The sequence below is a fragment of the Scyliorhinus torazame genome, chromosome 15, assembly GCF_047496885.1.
Source record: "Scyliorhinus torazame isolate Kashiwa2021f chromosome 15, sScyTor2.1, whole genome shotgun sequence".
Lineage (NCBI taxonomy): Eukaryota > Metazoa > Chordata > Chondrichthyes > Carcharhiniformes > Scyliorhinidae > Scyliorhinus > Scyliorhinus torazame.
Window position 1 is genome coordinate 61,703,524 of NC_092721.1, and position 14,863 is coordinate 61,718,386.

The following is a 14,863-nucleotide window of genomic DNA, read 5'->3' on the forward strand; positions in this document are numbered from 1 at the left end:
ATGGAACTTTACAATACCGGTGAGGAGTCCCGGCACTCTTTCTCTATCTGAGCATGCCTCTGCTCAGTGGGAGTCATGGCCCTGGAAGCATAGGCCACTGGAGCCCAGGACGAGGAGTCATTCTTCTAGAGGAGCACCACACCAATGCTGTCCTGGATAGCGTCTGTGGAGTTTTTTGTCTCCCGCTCTCAGTCAAAAAAGGCTAGTACCGGAGCAGTGGTGAGCTTTGCCTTTAACTCGAGCCACTCTGCTTGGTGTGTGGGTAGCCACTGAAAGGCAATGGACTTCTTCACCAGATGCCTGAGAGCCGTGCTGTGTGATGCGAGGTTGGGAATGAATTTTACCAAGAAGTTAACCATACCCAGGAAGCGGAGTACTGCCTTTTTGTCTTCCGGGGTCTTCATGGTGTTGATGGCCTTGACTTTGTCCGAGTCCGGTTGCACACACTGCTGGGATATTTGATCATCCAAAAACTTGATTGATGACATGCCAAAGGAGCATTTGGCCTTGTTCAACTTGAGGCCGTTGGCATGTATGCGTCTAAAGACTTGTTGGAGATGAGATATGAGATTGGCTGAAGCACTAGTGTCTAGCTTGAACCGGATGCTGCATTGGTTGACTTGTACGATAGCACGCCATTCGTCCGCAAAATCCACGTTGAGGATGGGTAGGCGTGTTGCTGAATTTGAGGAGGCCTTGTCATATGTGGTAGTGATGCCCCCGCGATATGGGGACTCCACGCAGTCGTCCTCTGGATCCGTGGTGTTACTAGGTTCCGAATCCAGCAGCCTTCTCTGCACACTTAGAACTTGTTTGCGTTAGAACTGGGATCGCTGGCCCACGATTGGAGGTGCAGACCTGCACAAGGCTGCATAATGGCCAGGCTTCCCACAATCTAAACATCGCCTGCCTCTTGCAGGGCATTGCCGCTTTAAGTGGGCGGTGCCGCAGTTCGGGCATGTCATGACGTTGATGTCGTAACGCTCCGGGCGTCGTCACACATGCGCAGTGCGGCCAGACGCCACTCGCACCTGCGCAGTGTGTTCTTCGGCCGCTTCGTTCTCCCGTCCGTGGTGCGCATGCGTGGGACCCTGGGAAAAGCGCGCGAAATGGCCGCCTTCATCGATGCTAAGGCGCCGCATTCGGGTGATGGCCTGTACCCTCTCTGCCTCGTGGGAGGCAAGTTGGTCCTGTTCTGCCGATTTAAGGCGGGAGTAGCGACTTTTCGCCTGTTCATGCACTTTACACGTCTCGATGGCGACTGGCAGGGTCATGTTTTGAATTTTTAGGAGCTGCTCCCGCAGGGCGTCGGAGTGTACCCCAAACACGATCTGATCCCTGATGAGGGAATCAGCGGTGTCACCATAGTTGCAGGATTGAGCTAATATGCGGAGATGAGTTAGAAAGGATTGGAAAGGCTCATCCTTACCCTGAAGGCGTTGCTGGAAGACATAGCGCTCAAAGCTCTCGTTCGTTTCGACTTCACAGTGACTGTCGAATTTGGCTAACACGGTCTGGAACTTGGTCTTGTCCTCGCCGTCGGCAAAAGTGAGCGAATTGAAGATTTTGATGGCCTGGTCCCCCACAGTCGATAGGAGCAGCACGATTTTTCTGGCATCGGACGCATCCCCAAAGCCTCAATGTATAGACTGAATTTCTGCTTGAAGACCCGCCAGTTGGCGCCGAGATTTCCAGAGATCCGGAGCTGTGGAGAGGCCTGGATCTTCTCCATGCCGCTGGAAGGCACTTGCTGATCGTCACTGAATAATTCAAGGTAAATTACTTAGATGAAGTAGACTCCTGGTATCATGTTGTGTTATTCACCCTGGGGTAACACGGACTGCAACAGGATGCAGATGAACGGTAAAGCATACACCAAACGTAGGTGTTGGTTCAATGTGATTTATTGAACTTCTGTAACCATGCACACAGCTGGCTGTGGGTTGACACTCTACTACTCTAAGTGTACTAACTCTAACTTACTAGACCACGTTAGCTCTGACCCACGTGTAGTAGGTGCTGACTGATTTATACACCCTGACTGTCACTGCAGTTGTCACGAGTGGATAGAGGCAGAGTGCTGATGCCTCGTGTGTTTTATAGTTGGAAGCCCCCCTCTGGTGTTCTGTCTGGTGATTGGTTGTGTTCTCTTCTGTATGTTGATTGGTTCACCTGGGTGTCTGTCACTGCCTGCTTTTACCTCATGATGTGCATGGGTGCATATTATGACAGCAGCCTCTGATGGGGGCAGCCTATCGTACTGGCCAGGTGACCAATCAGGACGGGCTCCCCAACCCACTCAGCATGCCTACCACGGAATACCTGGCAACTGCCCATGTGATGTGGGTCCTCCCCAGCCCCAAATTGATGCAGCTCTTAAATGGCTCTTAATTGGTCACCTAAGGGCCTCAATCAGCCTCGAGGTGGGAAGGCCCTCCTCAACCTTCCCAGCCCGACTTAATTGGGCAGAGTTGGGAAAGGAATAGGTTTAAGAATAATTTTATTTGTATAATACCCAGTGAGATTGCTCGATTGGAAATTTGTTTGAGTCCCAGCTTGTGACAACAGTCAAAGGACTGACGTCACAGCAAATAATTTTGCTTATATTGGGTAAATAATTCAAGTTGTTGTTTTGATTTAAAATGCTGCTTCCTTCCCGATCACCCTAACAGACATGTTTTACACACTAACATTTTGCAGGCATCTGTGCTCATCCGAGCAGTGAAACAGATAGAAGCAGCCAGGTTTTGGTGCCCGACGCAGGAAAGGAGAGTTGGGTCCTTTCCTGACATCCAAAATGTGAGCTTGTCTCTGAACCCCTTTTGCACTGAAGCTTTGACTGAAGGAGGCGCGAGTGGTATTACTATGCATTTTGCGACTTTTGATCGGGTGTGGACCCAGGTACGGGCATGGAGGATGTCAGCTGCAGAAGTGGATGCTTCCAGTGCTGTGCCCAATAAAACAGCATTCAATTTCATGGTGGTATCCCTGTAAATGGCTTTGCGATGACCAGGGTATAACTCTGATTGTTGCACTGTAAGTATTGTTGATGTAAGTTGTTGTATGATGATTGTGACTGGCTAAGGAACAATTACGGAGGTATAAATATCTGAACAATAATTGCTTATTGTATGAAAATAACTATTTCCAAATGTACAAGACAACAGATATTATCTATCAATCCCCATGGGCTTTCTCTGACTAAAAACAGTCATGTGCCTCTCTCCTGCATCGTCGTGTGGGCAATACTGTTTCTCCAGTCCCACGCTAATCCTTTCAGCCCTGAACACCCTAAGTGATGGCTAAAACATTATTGTTCTGTGAGAAGGCCCATTAACTGCATTCCTTCAGTCAAGAACTAATACTGTGTTCACTGTTTTACACCAATATAGCCAATTTACCCTTACCCTCATCCCTGATAATCACTGACTTTTTAGGAATATCATGCAGCAGCTCACATGACTCTGCAAGTCACCACAGCAACACAGCTCAACAATTGTTTTCCTCACTCACAACCTAGACCTTTTCGCACCCACAACAACCCATCGTAATGTATTCCTCTTTCGACAAGGCTGCACACTGAGCGTTCCCATGCTTACCCCCAGAAGCACTGTCAAACAAGCCACAAATGGTCCTTGAAGATTTTGGATTCTAGCTGCATTGACGACGTGGGACAGGACTTGCCACACCGTCACTGGTCATGCAATACTCAGGTCACCAAGCCTGTGCTGGACAAACCCTTTTCTCTTACAGCACACACAGAGCAGCAACTTTCACTCAAGAGCTTCCCATGAAGTAGATGACAAGGTAAGCCATGAGAGTCACACATCCTGCTTACACATGTACCTCCTCTACCTTCACACAACATAAACGGACCTGGATTCAGTGCTGTAAACACTTCAGTGATTTGCTCCTATCTGGCAAGGTGAGTGGGAGGTCCCAACCAGGCATGCAGCTGGCCTCAGGTAGACACAGGCGATGTGATGCTCAGAAGCATGCACCCTTCCTTTTATTTTTTCATGGGATGTGAACATCGCTGACAAGACTAATATTTCTTGCCCTCCCCTGACTGTCCCTGAACTGAGTGGCTGGCTCGGTCATTTCAGAAGTCAACCACATTACTGGTCTGGAGTCGCATGTCAGCCAAACCAGATAAGGAGAGCAGATTTCCTTCCCTAAATTATATAAGTGAACCGATAGGTTTTTAGAACAATCAATGATAGTTTCAGGGTCACCATTATTAAGACCAGTTTTCAATTCTAGAATTATTAATTGAATTTAAATTTCACCAGTTGTGGTCGGATTTGAACCCGTATCTCACGAGTATTATCTTGGGCCCCTGGATTACTAGTCCAATGACACAACCGCAACACCGTATTCCCCGTATGATCATGACTGGCATTTATGAAGTGGTTTAAATGAAATACTCACTATGCCCACTGGACTAAAATTAGTGGGGGGTCACTAAAAGAGATCCAAAGGTATGTTTATGTATATTTTTTTGTGGGGCCTAGGAGTAGCAAGTTCCACAAAATCAGCTTGGCCACTATGACTCTGGCTCGCCCTTCCATGCGCCTACAGACCTATCTCATTGTGGTCTGGAGGCCAGCAGAGCTGTCTGATATTGAATCATAGAATTTACAGTGCAGAAGGAGACCATCCGGCCCATCGAATCTGCACCGGCCCTTGGAAAGAGCACCCTACTCAAGTCCACATCTCCACCCTATCCCCGTAACCCAACCCAACTGGACACTAAAGGCAATTTAGCATGGCCAAGCCACCTACCCTGCGCATCTTTGGACTGTGGGAGGAAACCAGAGCACCCGGAGGAAACCCACACAGGCACAGGGAGAACATGCAGACTCCACACAGACAGTGACCCAAGCCGGGAATCGAACCTGGGACCCTGGAGCTGTGAAGCAACTGTGCTAACCACCAAGCTACCGTGCTGCCCACAGTTACCTGGTGTTTGTGGGCTTTTTGGGGCACATTCCCAAGTGAAGAGACACAGCCAGACAATCCTTTCCTGATATGGATATCCGCATATTTCCAGTATCATCCTTGCAAATCTTCCCTACACCTTCTCCAGTGCCTCTCTCTTTTTCATAATATGATGACCAGAACTGTGCATAGTACTTTAAATGTGGTCGAACCGAGGTTCAATACAGGCTCAGCATAACTTCCCTACTTGTCAATTCTGTACCTCTAATATACAGGGTAGAGAAGTAGAAGATGAAAAGCACATGAACACAGCATTCTCCTGTGTAGCACAAGACAACAATAAGTTGTTACCTTTACCTTGTGGAGAAGACAAATCTAAATCATTTATAAAATTCACTTTATGCAGATTACTCATAAAGGCTGGATATCAATAGCAGAGCAAAGTTTGTAAGGTGAACTCCACAATGTATTGTGAAATCTGAGTGTCCTATCAAGTGACGCAAGGTGCTGGGGACAGAGTCTCATTTCAGAGCAATTGATGAGTCTGAATATTTTGGCTTTGGTTTTGTTAAGTTGTGAGCAGCAAAATACCATTAACTATTAGCCATATTACTGCAGTGGATTTCAAGATCTCTTTTGCCATGTGATTGATTACCCTACTTACGTGATTAATCTTTGCTTCAAGCACACACTCAGTGGTCACAGCTCTGCATGCCAGGTGCTTTACAATGTGTTTGCAGGCCTCTGTCTTCCCTGATCCAGTTTCGCCACTGCAAAAAGAAAAGTCAATATGAGCCAAATCCATCTTAATAGCTCATCAAATGCACCAGAGCAAAGAGAACAGACTGAACAGAACACAGCTTCAAGACAAATGACACGGGAGCTTTTCAATTTAGTTCCACCTTCAGTCACTTATGATTGCACCTTGGGGTTTAATTCCTTCAGTGGCACAGATGTCTTCTTCAGAATCACCACCCCATCAATGTAAACTGGCCTGAGATACGTGGGTGAAAATCAGCGTTTCACTGCTCAGCTTCACTCATTTTGGAACGCAATTCCAAAACAGCAAGATTAACAAAAAACCTTTGAAGGCAACTATTGACGGTTCAGTAAAAGTAATTGCTTCTTTATTGTATTTCTCCTTGCCACTCTTGTTGAGTGGGGGGGGGGCACAGAATGGAGATAAAGAGGACTGTGAACGAAGAAGAATGAGTGCAGGGGGGATTTCTCCAGTAAGTTTTTCTAAAGCTTTCATTTAGATTTACGGTCAGACTGGTTTGGATCATTAAAACTGCAAGTGAGATAAAAACGTAGAATAATAGAAATTGCCTGACAGTGCAGCAAGGAACAACGGCCAAGTTGGGCATTTGGTGCAGAAGGAAGATGTGTTGCATTTTAGAGGCGAGATTCTCTGGCCTCCCCACGCAGGAGGCAGCTCTCCATTCGCCGGCGACAGGATCTTCAGGTCCCGCCGCCGTCAATGGGATTTCCTTTGAATCCACCTCACACCGCCGGGAAAAGCATGGTGGCGATACGCTTTCGCCGGGACCAGAAGATACGCCGGCGTGAATAGCTGGAAGATCTCGCCCTCCATCGGTTTTTTCAGCCTCAGGTAGCTGGTGAATGTTTAAGACATTAATTAGGTGAGCAAGTAGAACATTGGTTGCTGACTTTAAAGATTTTTATCCATCTAAACAAGGGCAGTAGTTTAAACTGGTACTGGGGAGATATAAATTCTGCATTGAAGTTTTAACTGAAATTAGTTAAACTACCTAATTTAACTGCAGGTAATAGTTGAGTGATATTTCTAAACTTGAAGTCTAATTAGTTGTACAACGCACAATAACGATGGCAGGACAGGTGATGTGTTGCAACTGTATCATGGGGGAGCTGCTGGATACAAGTGTGATCCACGGCAACCAACGTGAACCACAACAGCTTGATCCTTTCCCTTGTACTCCATGTTCCTCTCCAGCCCAGAGGAGATATCCTTAACCCTGGCATCAGGCAGGCAACACAGTTATCGTGCCTCACACTGTCAGTGGCAGAGAACAGCGTATCCACATCTTCAGAGTTCAAGGCACTTTGGCTCAGACTTGATGAGCTGGAGTCTGAGCTTCTTGGATACTGTGATGCATAAGGTGTGATGTGAGCAACCTGGACACGTTGTTCCAGGATGCAGTTACACCCCTTAGGTTATGTACTCCTGATTTGGTCCATGGTCAGGAACAGGAGGGTGCAACTGCGAGTGATAGAGACCCAGAAGTTATCAATGGAGGAACATCACTCCCTTCCAATGTCCAAGTGATTTGAGATATTTGAGGTTTGTAGTGAGCAATCTGACTCCGGCACGATTGTGTAGGGAGCCACTCTGGTGGCAGGAGTAAAAAGGAATGTAAAGGACAATGGATACACTGGGCTGGATTCTCCGTGGGATAACGGCAAAATCGGGAAACGCAATCGGCCGGAGAATCGGCTCCAACACCGAAATCGGGCCTCACGCCGAATCGGCATTCTCTGGACCCCAAAGTCGCTGAAATTGCGGCACCCGCCGTGCGGCCCGGAAGTACAGTATGCATCTCATTATCGGCTGTGACGACACATTCTCCGGGGCCTCAGCGATTCTGCGCCTCAGATGGGCCGACTTCCTGACAGCGTGTTTCTAATGTCCTATAAAAAATCGTCAAGCTGGCGTGCTGGCTGAGGCGGCTGAGAGAGGAGGTAGAAGGTGGCATGGGGGGACTGCGGGCTCCTGGCTCGGACACTGAACGTGCTTTCTGCGGGGGGAGGGGGGGGGGTGCTTCCAGGGTCGGGAGAGAGGAGGGAGGGGTGATCCCGGACATGTTCAAGGACCCCCCCCCCCCCAACCAGCTGAGGGGCTGGTTGCTGGGTGACAGGGGTTACCCGTTGCGGTTGTGGCTGATGACGCCTATACAGAGACCACAGAGTGACACGGAGACCCGCCTCAATGATGCCCATTGTGTGACCAGGGGTGTGGTCAAGAGGTGCCTTGGGGTCCTGAAGATGCGCTTCAGGTGGCTGGACTGCTCTGGAGGGGCCCTACAGTACAAGGCTTGGAGGGTCGGCCGCATTGTGGTGGTCTGCAGCGTCCTCCACGATATAGCCCAGCAGAGGGTCGATGTGGTGGAGGACGATGAGGAGGAAGGGCAGTCCTAGTCAGACGAGGAGGATGAAGGTGAGGGGGACAATGAGCGGGATATGGGGGCTGGCCAGGCACGGGAGGCATCACAACGGTATCGCCAGGGCCAGCGCGCATGGGACACATTCATTCAGACACGTTTCACCAACTAGAGGGAGGAGGGCTGCTGGCCAGGGGCACAGACGCCTCAATACCAGACCCCTTCACCACCGAACACCCTCAGCACCCACACCACTGACCACGCTCACCTCCCACACCATCAGAACACCCGCATGCACACCCCACTCTGTTATATATACCTGCGGCACTACGAGCCGGTGGCACTGGATTGGCAGTGGCAGCGGGTCTGGTCCATGGGATGGAGGATGATGACAGCCCGCTCTGCGATGAGCTCCATGCTCAACATCATTAGACAATGTCTGACTCATGCCCATAGTAGCAACTTCCACCTAGGTGATCCCTGCATGCAAACTGGCCAGTCCATTACAGGGTCCTGTCGAGTCGCTGGGGAAGGGGTGCTGGGGACGGTCGGGGGAGTGGGGGGGGGGCTACATGGCCCACCCATTGGGCCTCCCTCGTCCACCACCCCTCACTCCCAATGGCCATCGCTCGCCGCCCCACCCCCACGAGACTCGCACCAAGGCTGGTTTTAACGGTGTTAACAGGTGTTTAATGTGAAGAGGTATATACAGTCTGTGCCCTAGCCACTATATCTAAGCTGTGCCCTTCACCCATGCCACCTTAACTGATGTCTAACTTTCTTGCCTTACCACTACACCTCTGTGGTTCCTCAGACCATACAGCAGGAGTGGAGGTGGCCTGCTGTGACTCCTGCCTGTGCCGAGGGTATCCTGGTGCACGTCTCCTGGGGCGACCCGGCTGGATGGGTCCGGCTGCTCCTCGAGTGTCCTGGGTGGCGTGGTGCCACCCTGTTCTGACTGCTGCCCACCTGATGCACCAGGGAGAGGAGGGGTGTGGGGATGCGGGGGGTGGGGGTGGGGGGGGGGGGGGGGCGAGGTGCTGCGGTGTACCGGGACATCCTCTGCAGGAGTCACTGGCACGGGCTCCAGCACCTCCTCCTCTCCCGGGATGCCCAATGGACAGGGGTGCGAGCGGAGCCATTCCCACCTCCCCCTTACACCCCCCTCCCCGCCACTTGGCGCTGCCAGTCCTGGAGGCCCGCTCTGGTCTCGACAAGGGTCTGCACTTTCGCGGCTATGGAGCACAGAGAGTGGGCCATCTCCGTCTGTGACTCTGCCACCATCCTGAGGGTTTGTGCCACAACAGCCAGTGAGTGGGCCACCTCCCTCCATGACTGGATCATCTCCCTCTGTGTCTGTGCGATGCCGGCCTGCACCTGGGCAATGCCGCTTATGCTCTCAGCAATGGCCTTCTGTGACTGGTCCACAATGAGGAGCGCCGCTCCAATGTCCAGCTGGCTCCGGCACATGGTTGCCTGTGAGAGGCAACCTTGGCCCCCGCCTGCATAGAATGCCCCAGGCTTTGCAAACGTTGACCCATGCCCGACACCGTCGCCCCCACTTCCTCCACCGTGGATGCCACCCATACAGTGTCGGCCTGGGTGGCACGCATGACCGGCACCACCCCCTGCTCCTGCACGGGGATGCACTCCACCACATAATTCTGCAGGTGCTGGAAGCCGACTGTCATCTCCTCCTCTCGTCCCGGGGTATCTGACTGCACCTGCACTATGGGAGGGACTGGATGTTCCAGGAGCCCGGGTTCCGTCTGGGCAGCAGCTGGTTCCTGTGCCCGGACTGCCCTCCGACCGTCCGACACCTCGACTGCTCCTACCCCCACCTGCTGTATCAGATCGACTACCTGGTGCGCACCAGTGAGTGTCTCAGGATCCTCTTCACTAATTTGCCCAACCGAGGTGATAGTCTCTGAGATGGTGGACAGTGTTGGAGATAGCAGTGACAGAAAAACTGTGTCCTCCTCTGACCCGAACTCCGGGGTATTCTGGGCCTCGGGCAGAGGGCTGGTGTTCCGGATGCACTCCCCGTCGGTGCTCAGCTGTCTGGGAGCACCGGCTCTAGCGTTGGCTGGGAGCGTTGGGCCGCGGCTGAGCCGGCCCCATTCATGGCTGGTCCTTTAAGACACAAGACAGCATGTATGGTTAGACTGCGAGACGGGGGTGAGCGGGGTTGGGGTGTGGGGTGAGCGGGGTTCAGGTGTGGGGGGTTGGGGTGTGTGGTGGGCACACATTAGTCATGGGGACCCGCAACCAGGCAGGTGGTCTCACTTCATCGTGCGCTGCCGGTCTACGCATCGACGACCTCCCTGTCCTCCCGATCGCCAACAATGTCTAGTGCCCTCTGCTCGGGCACGGTGAGGGGACGCAGGTCTGGTGGTCCCCCTCCGGTCTTCTCCGGCTCCCGGTGGTTGTGCGCGGTCTTGTCCATGGTGGAGGGGGTGCAAACACAAACAACGACAGTGTTAGACGTTCTGACGCATGCAGCCTAGGGGTTGGGTAGATGAAGGCATCAGTGGCCAGGGCACATGGCCATTGCGGTTGGCATGGGTGCTGGCATGTGGGTCAGGGTGGGGGTCCGTCCATCCCCTGGAGGGGGGTGGGTGTCCGGGTCACGGGCTAGGGTGCTTGCTGCCAGGGGCATAGTGCTGGATACTCACCCTGGTCTCCAATCCGGGCACCTCCCCGACGGCAGCACCCACCTCTGCCCAGGCACAGCGAACGGTGGTGCCAGATGACCTCTGACATGGCACGGGGTACAGCACGAGCTTCCTCTCCTCCACGGAGTCCAGGAGTGTCTCGAGTTCGGCGTCCCGGAAGCACGGCACTGCTCTCTTTGCGGCTATGTTCAGCTGTGACGGTTGTGAGTGGTAGGGGGAGAACGCATTAAGTCCAGCCGCGGCGGGGTGTCAATCACGAATCAGCTGCTGTTCCATCACCAGATTGTGGCGTTCCACGATACGCCCGTGCTAGCCCCTTGGGAGCTGTTGAATCACTGTAGCTGTGGACCCGATCTCGCCGTCATGAAACTCCACAGTTTTCACGGCGGCGTCAACACTTAGTCTCCAGAATGGAGAATTCAGCCACTATTGTCAGCCACTGACAGCGTGAGCGTCTGCCCGATGCCATGGTGTGGTAATACCAGGTATTGCGGTACCTGAGAGGTGGATGACCATTGGCTAGACCCAGGAGTCTACCATTGGCTGATGTACATAGCTCCGCCCTGAGAGGCGGAGTATAAGAACCAATGCCATCCCAGCAGCCTTCACTTTCTGTATTGAAGCTGCTGGGGAACAGTTCTAGCAGATTAAAGCCTATTAGTTATGACTCACCTTGTCTCGAGAGTAATTGATTGCGCATCAATTTAATCTGCTACAACTTCAGTTGGAAGGATGGATCTCCGTATCAAACCGGAGTGCCTTCAGCTCAGCCCCCACGCGGACAACTCTGCTGCTATCTTCAAACTTTGGCTGGCGTGCTTTAAGGGCTACCTCGACACGGCCGCCGGCACCCCAACGGAAAGACAAAAGATGCACCTTCTACGCTCGCGGGTCAGCCCTGGGATCTACCCTCTGATCGAGGAGGCGGAAAATTATGCTGCAGCGATCGAGCTGCTAGAAGGACATTATATCCGCCCTGTGAATCAGGTCTACGCTCGTCACCTGCTGGCGACTAGGAGGAAAAGCCCCGAGGAAACGTTGGAAGACTTCTACCGGGCGCTGCTGGTGCTGGGCCGAAACTGTGACTGCCTGTCAGTTTTGGGAAACGAGCACACGGAACTTTTGATCAGGGATGCTTTCGTGGCGGGTATGACCTCCCCCGATATCCGCTGAAGGCTCCTAGAAATGAACACCCTGGGATTTACTGAGGCACGGGCCCTGGCGTGGTCCATGGACGTTGCCTATAAAAACGCGCTGGCCTTTGCTCCCAGACGCGCGGCGGCCCCCTGGGCTGCGTGGCACCCCGTTGCGGCAGCCCCTCAGACTTTTCCCCTGACCCCGCAAGCCTGTGCGGCGAGACAGCCTGCTACCGCCGCCGGACAACGCTTTTTCTTCTGCGGGCAGGCGAATCATCCCCGCCTCTGCTGCCGGGCCCGCACCGCCACCTGCAAAGGGTGCGGCAAGAAGGGCCACTATGTCGGGGTCTGCCAGGTCCGCGCCGTGGCCGCGGTCTCCAGCGACTATCGGCACCCCCCCCTTTTCAGGCCCCAGCCGCCCAGCGCTCACCGCCACCCCCTATCCTCAGGCCACGTGCGATCCGCAGGCGCGGCCATTTTGCCCACCGGCCACCACGCTGGACGGGTGGGCGCCGCCATTTTGTACTCGCCGCCGCCATCTTCTTCATCCCCGGACTCCATGTGCGACCCATGGGTGACGCCATCTTGGATGGGGCTGCAGTCCCCCACCACAGCCGACTACACGCTGCCCGACCAGAACTCTCCATTACTGCAGCTGGCCTCGGTGACTCTGGACCAGAGTCAGCCCCGGACGCTTGCGAAAGCTACAACGACGATCTCCATCAATGGTGACGTGACGTTGTGCTTGATCGACTCTGGGAGCATGGAGAGCTTTGTTCACCCCGACACGGTAAGGCGCTGTTCTCTTGTCACCCATCCCGTAAACCAAAGGATCTCCCTGACCTCCGAGTCACATGCGGTGGAGATAAAGGGGTTCTGCCTAGCAAACCTCACTGTCCAAGGCAGGGAATTCCACAATTTCCGTCTATACGTCCTGCCGCACCTCTGCGCAGCAACCCTCCTTGGGCTGGATTTCCAGTGCCATCTGCAAAGCCTGACTTCTAAATCTGGCGGCCCTATACCCCCCCTTACTGTCTGCGGCCTCGTGACCCTTAAGGTCGACCCGCCTTCCCTGTTTGCAAACCTCACCCCGGATTGCAAACCTGTCGCCACCAGGAGCAGACAGTACAGTGCCCAGGACTGGACCTTTATCAGGTCGGAGGTCCAGAGGCTGCTGAGGGAAGGGGTCAACGAAGCGAGCAACAGTCCCTGGAGAGCTCAAAGAGTGGTGGTAAATACCGGGGAGAAGCATAGGTTGGTCATTGACTACAGCCAGACCATCAACAGGTTTACGCAGCTGGATGCGTACCCTCTCCCCCGTATAGCCGACCTGGTGAATAGGATTGTGCAATACAAGGTTTTCTCCACGGTGGATCTCAAGTCTGCCTACCACCAGCTACCCTTCCGTAATGGTGACCGCCAGTACACTGCCTTCGAAGCAGATGGGCGGCTCTGGCTCTATCACTTTTTAAGGGTTCCCTTTGGTGTCACGAACGGGGTCTCGGTCTTCCAGCGAGAGATGGACCGAATGGTTGACCGGTACGGCTTACGCGCAACGTTCCCGTATCTCGATAACGTCACCATCTGCGGCCATGACCAGCAGGACCACGACACCAACCTCCGGAAATTTCTCCAGACCGCGAAAATCCTTCATCTGACTTACAATAAGGATAAATGCGTGTTTAGCACCGACTGTCTAGCCATTCTAGGCTACGTAGTGCGAAGTGGAGTCATAGGCCCCGACCCCGAGCGCATGCGCCCCCTCATGGAGTTCCCCCTCCCTCACTGCCCCAAGGCCCTAAAGCGCTGCCTCGGCTTCTTCAGCTATTATGCACAGTGGGTCCCCAATTACGCAGACAAGGCTCGACCCCTGATCCAGTCCACAACCTTCCCCATGTCGACGGAGGCCCGCTAGGCCTTCAGCCGCATCAAAGCAGACATTGCAAAAGCCACGATGCGCGCCATCGACGAGTCCCTCCCCTTCCAGGTCGAGAGCGATGCGTCCGACGTAGCTCTGGCGGCCACCCTCAACCAAGCGGGCAGGCCTGTGGCTTTCTTCTCCCGTATCCTCCATGCTTCCGAAATTCACCACTCCTTGGTCGAAAAGAAGGCCCAGGCCATAGTTGAAGCCGGGCGATGCTGGAGGCATTACCTGGCCGGCAGGAGATTCACTCTCCTCACGGACCAACAGTCGGTTGCCTTCATGTTCGATAATGCACAGCGGGCCAAGATTAAGAACGACAAGATCTTGCGGTGGAGGATCGAACTCTCCACCTACAATTACAAAATCGTGTACCGTCCGGGGAAGCTGAACGAGCCTCCTGATGACCTGTCCCACGGCACTTGTGCCACCGCACAAGTGGACCGCCTCCGATTCCTCCATGAGGACCTCTGTCACCCGGCGGTCACTCATTTCTTTCATTTTATCAAGACCCGCAACCTGCCCTACTCCATCGAGGAGGTCAGGACCGTCACCAGGGACTGCCAAATCTGCGCGGAGTGCAAACCGCATTTCTACCGGCCAGAGAGGGCACCTGATAAAGGCTTCCCGTCCCTTTGAACGCCTCAGCATTGATTTCAAAGGCCCCCTCCCTTCCACCGACCGCAACACGTACTTCCTGAATGTGATTGACGAGTACTCCCGGTTCCCATTCGCCATGCCCAGTCATGACCACAACCACCGTCATCAAGGCCCTCCAGGGTATCTTTACACTGTTCGGTTTCCCCGCATACATTCACAGTGATAGGAGGTCCTCCTTTATGAGTGACGAACTGCGTCAATTCCTGCCCAGCAAAGGCATCGCCTCGAGCAGGACGACCAGTTACAACCCCCGGGGAAACGGGCAGGTAGAAAGGGAGAACAGCACGGTCTAGAAAACTGTCCTGCTGGCCCTATGGTCCAGGAATCTCCCAGTCTCCCGCTGGCAGGAAGTCCTCCCGGTGGCCCTTCACTCCATCCGGTCGCTGCTCT

General features: G+C 53.4%; 1 protein-coding gene across 1 annotated transcript in view; it reads right to left on the reverse strand.

Moving 5' to 3' along the window:
• The window catches only part of myo16 (myosin XVI), an 875,686-nt gene that overhangs the window by 417,430 nt on the left and 443,393 nt on the right, over positions 1-14,863 (reverse strand). Inside the window, exon 14 of the mRNA XM_072476270.1 lies at positions 5,606-5,711. Coding sequence (XP_072332371.1) covers positions 5,606-5,711 — 106 coding nt within the window. The remainder of the gene's footprint in view (positions 1-5,605; positions 5,712-14,863) is intronic.